This window comes from Macrobrachium nipponense, chromosome 1 (genome assembly GCF_015104395.2).
Source record: "Macrobrachium nipponense isolate FS-2020 chromosome 1, ASM1510439v2, whole genome shotgun sequence".
Taxonomy (NCBI): domain Eukaryota; kingdom Metazoa; phylum Arthropoda; class Malacostraca; order Decapoda; family Palaemonidae; genus Macrobrachium; species Macrobrachium nipponense.
In genome coordinates, this window is record NC_087200.1 from 115,723,111 (window position 1) to 115,728,074 (window position 4,964).

Below are 4,964 nucleotides of genomic sequence, written 5' to 3' on the forward strand. Positions count from 1 at the left end.
TTTTGGACATGATTAGACTTATTCTTTGGATTTGAAGGGGGTTGAGGATGGACGGCATACCACCTCACCCGTAAAACTCGAGTACCTGACGTGGTCGAGCGAGGGGAAAGTTTAATGTCAAACCCTATCCTCAGTGCCGGGTCTGATCTCGACGGACATCACGACGCCTTAGCACTGAGGGTGAGGTGTATATCCAGGTAATACCCCTAGGGCGGCCTTTGTAGAAGGGATGACCCCGTCCTCTAATTGTTCCGACTCTGGCATGGTAATGGACTTGGCAATGAATAATTCAGGTTCAAACATCGTTACGATGGAACCTTTTTCTTCTCCTGTTTTGGAAAGAAAGAAAAATGCAAAAGTGAATTCAAGGAACTTAAATATTCAGAATAATAAGAAAGGAAAAATGGAGATTCTTCCTGGTATGTATGAATTAGTCTCATACAATAAGTTTATAGTTCTTAGGCTCGAAGATGATGTATTGCAGAATATCAGTGTATTTAAAGCAAGCAGAGAAATTAATAATATATGTAACAGTGTACCAAAAATTCGTCCACAGGATGATGGGACCCTGTTAGTTGAAGTCTCCTCACCTGAACAAAGTGAAAAATTGCTCAAGATGAATACCTTAGTAGGGCGAAAAGTTACGTGTTTCCCTCATCCTATTCATAACCAATGTCGAGGAGTAATATATGCTCCCGAACTGCTCTTATTAGACACCGACCGAAGAAATTCAGCAGGAATTAGAGGAACAGAATGTGGCAAAGGTGGTCAGAATGAGAAAGAAGGTGGGAGATCAGATTGTTCCCCTGGCAACGCTGATCCTCACTTTTAACACATTTAAATTACCTAATGCTATCAAGGCAGGATGGCTGAACTTCAAAGTCAAGCCATACATACCATCACCTTTGAGATGTTACCACTGCCAGATGTTTGGTCATTTGATCCAGAAATGTAGAAAGAAAATGAATGAAGAACCTGCTTTATGTTGTAATTGTGGCAAAGAAGCACATGGACCATGCAATGAACCACCGTCTTGTGTTAATTGTGGAGAAAACCATCCTGCGTCCTCAAAAATTTGTGTAAAATTTATTTTAGAGAAGGAGGTGCAAACAGTTAAAGTTTTGGAAAAGATTTCGTTTAAAGACGCTAGAAAGAAAGTACTAGAACTTCAAATAAGACCGGGAGTTACATTTTCATCAGTAATTAAGAAGCCACAGTCCAGTGTACAAGTCCCAGCTACTCATGCAATGCAACAGCAACCATCCGCAGCAGTCACAAAGCCAAACCACGCTCAGACAACGCCACGTGGAGAGGAGCATGCTGATGATAAAACTAAAGCGGCATGTTCTTTAAATAGTGAAAGTAGCACATCACTCCAGCAACCAAAACCACAGGTTCTTAAAACCATGTACGCAGAGGATAACTAAGGAAATACAGTTGACTACATCCAATGGAACTCGGCCCAAGTCAGATCACAGGAAAAGAGAGAGAACATCAGAAAAAGAAAAGATAAAAGTGAAAATGAAAGTAATGAACCTTCCTCTCAGAAATCCATCGTTATCCAGAGACAATATCCCAGGTTAAAACGTGTAAAAGATAATAATTAATTATTAATCGTAATGGATCGCAGGCTTTCAATTTTGCAGTGGAACTGTCAGGGGATGCAAGCCAAATATGAATCTATACAAATTTTAATTAAAGAAAACTCACCAATATGCATTGCCCTGCAAGAGACTATGCTTGGACAAAAAATCATATGTCCTAAAGAATACATTTTTTTTTTTTTTTTTTTTTATCATTCTGATTATGATGAGCAAGTAGGGATTCATGGTGGAAGTGCCATGTTAATTAGGCGAGATACAGCTCAAAAAATATCCACTGCAAACAGATTTACAAGTAGTTGCTGTTCAGATTTTTTCTGAAAAAGAAATATTCCATATGTTCACTGTTAAATTTCCACTCCAAATAGCAACATATCATAATCTGACTCGAGAATTAGAGGAATTAATAAATCAGCTTCCAAGGCCTTTTCTTATTGTTGGTGATTTTAATGGAAGACACCCCATGTGGGGTGATGTAATCTCCAGTCCTAGAGGAAACAATATTTTTAATTTTATTGAAGACAAAGAGCTTGCAATCCTTAATTCTGGAGAACCAACACATTTTCATATTCAAACTGGGACCTTTTCTGTGATAGATTTATCAGTATGCAGTCCTGATTGTTATCTTGACTTTTCTTGGAATGCAATGAGTGAAGGATTAGGAAGTGATCATTTTCCAATCTTTATTAATGTAGTAGGTGAAATTGCTACACCAAGATCACCTCGTTGGATTTTGGATAAGGCCAACTGGGCATTATTCAAAACCCTAACTTTTTTAGAAATGGATGTTGAGGATTTCCAGTCCCTGGATGATGCCCTGGATTTCCTTTGTAAACTAATTATTGATGCTGCCCAGAAGACAATTCCTCGTACAACTGGAAAATTTAAAAGAAAGCCAGTTCCTTGGTGGAACCTTCAATGTCAAATAGCTCGTAAAGCAATGCGAGCAGCTTTTACACGCTATTCCAGAAATAAATGTTATTATTATTTAATCATATTTAAGAAGGCACGAGCCAGATTTCGATACCAAGTAAAACAAGCCAAACGTCAGTCATGGGTAGATTTTATCTCAAAAATTATTTGGAAAACCCCCTTACCTGAAGTCTGGAATAGAATAAGAAAAATTAGTGGCAAATATGTACCAACACCTCCACCAGTATTATTAGTAAATGGAAACATGATTGCCAATCCAGAGGATGTTAGTGAGGTTTTGCTGATCATTTTGCCAATGTTTCATCTAAAAACCCAAGCTCGCCTTACTATGAAGAACGTATTCAAAAGGAAAATAAAATTCTCGACTTTACATCCACACGAAGCGAATCATATAACCAGCCATTTACCTTTCAGGAATTTTTATCTGCGTTGTCATCATGTAATGAATCTGCTCCTGAGTGCAGATGACATAACCTATTTTCAATGATAAAAATTTGCCACATGGAACACAAAAGTTTTTGCTCAGTATCATTAATAAAATATGGAAAGAAAATGCATTTCCAGCTTTGTGGAACATAGCTATATTACTAGCTTTTTTGAAGCCACAGAAAGATGGTACTACTCCGTCTAGTTATCGTCCTATTGCTCTAACATCGTGCATATGTAAGTTAATGGAAAAAATGGTCAATGTGCGACTTATATGGATCTTAGAAAAGAAGGGCCTTATAACTCCAGCCCAGTGTGGCTTTCGTCAAATGCGTTCTTGTACTGACATCTTAGTGCGTCTAGAAAATCAATATGCGAGGCTTTCATCACCAGAAAAACATCATGTAACCAGGTGTTTTCTTTGACCTGGAGAAAGCTTATGATACAACCTGGAGATATGGTATTTTGAAGACACTCCATGATTATGAATTCCGAGGAGAATTACCATTATTCATCCAAGCTTTCCTAGAAAATAGAAGGTTCAAGGTTAAAGTTGGAAATTCATTTTCATCTCTTTACAGCCAAGAAGAAGGAGTTCCACAAGGAAGTGTCCTTAGTGTGACACTGTTTGCTCTGTGCATTAACGGCATTGCCTCTGTGATTCCTAAAGATATAATATTCTCCTTATTTGTTGATGACCTCTCTCTATCGTTTGCAGCCTCACGAATGGCAGTGGCTGAGAGAAAAATGCAGCTGGCTATTAACAAAATTGTGGAATGGGCAGAAAAAAGGGGTTTTAAGTTCTCAACATCGAAAAACTGTTGCCTGTTACATTTCTGCACCGCATTAAAGTGGTATACTACCCTGATCCTGACCTCTTACTACATGATCAGAGGATATCATGTAAGGAAGAGACACGATTTTTGGGATTACTGTTCGACAAAGGAATGACTTGGGTACCTCACCTAAAAGATCTGAAAGTCAGGTGTATGCAAGCTCTGAATGTTTTAAGAGTGCTTTCCCATACATCTTGGGGAGCAGATAGGAATCACCTAATGATCCTCTACAAAGCCATAGTGGCATCAAAATTAGCATATGGTTGTGAGGGATACTCTTTAGCCTCGAAATCCAAAACTAAATATTTTAGATTCGGTACAAAATGCAGGAATAAGGATTGCAAGTGGTGCCTTTAAATCATCTCCAATCCCAAGCCTTTTGGTAGATTCAGGGGAACTGCCTCTGGATTCATGTCGTCAGATATCACTTGTTCGATACTGGCATAGAATCCAGAGGATTGAACATAATCCGCGTTATCCAAAACCTTTTGGATACAGAGTTTTAAAAATTTTAGAAGATTACTCTATTCCAAAGGTCAAAGTCTGGCCGCCTTATTTAGTATTTCTGTTGTGGCCCCCTTGGAAGCTTCCTTCTGTGGAGCACTGCAGGTTCTTCACTGGTAGCAAGGAAGAAATGAGTGCTGAGATGCTGCGCATCTCCTTTTTAGAACATTTGGCGGACCATGATGGTTCAGTCATAGTTTTTACAGATGAATCCAAGTCTGACGCAGGCGTTGGCTATGGAGTTGTATTTCCCAATTTTAATAAGAGTGGAAGGCTACCAGATCAGGCATCCATTTTTACAGCAGAGTGTTATGCAATCCTACTGGCCTTATTAAAAAGAGATTGCTTGTCATTCTGGAGAACAGTTTGTTTTATGTTGCGATTCACTAAGTGTCTCTTGCAAAAGCTATTGGTATTTTAATTCACTCCATCCTATCGTTATTGAAATTTTAGAGTGGCTTCAGTTGCTTAAGATTAGTGGTAGGAAAGTATCTTTCTGTTGGTCCCCTGCACATGTCGGTGTGGCAGGAAACGAAGTAGCAGACTCACTTGCCAAAACAGCTGTCAACCAGAGTAACATAGCTAGGTGTGCACTCCCTACAAATGATATGTATCCAGTCATTAAATCAGCATTCCTTGATTTCTGGAAATTTGCATGGGAGTT

At 38.8% G+C, this 4,964-nt stretch overlaps 1 protein-coding gene across 1 annotated transcript; it reads left to right on the top strand.

The window, feature by feature from the left end:
- Positions 1–773: 773 nt before the first annotated feature.
- LOC135218916 (uncharacterized) lies at positions 774–1,427 on the top strand. The gene has a single exon (XM_064255359.1). The coding sequence runs from the start codon at positions 774–776 to the stop codon at positions 1,425–1,427; it is 654 nt and encodes a 217-aa protein (XP_064111429.1).
- Positions 1,428–4,964: the final 3,537 nt, after the last annotated feature.

Excerpts from the sequence above, each read along its gene's own strand:
- LOC135218916 (XM_064255359.1), top strand. The coding sequence starts at position 774 with ATGAGAAAGAAGGTGGGAGATCAGATTGTTCCCCTGGCAACGCTGATC.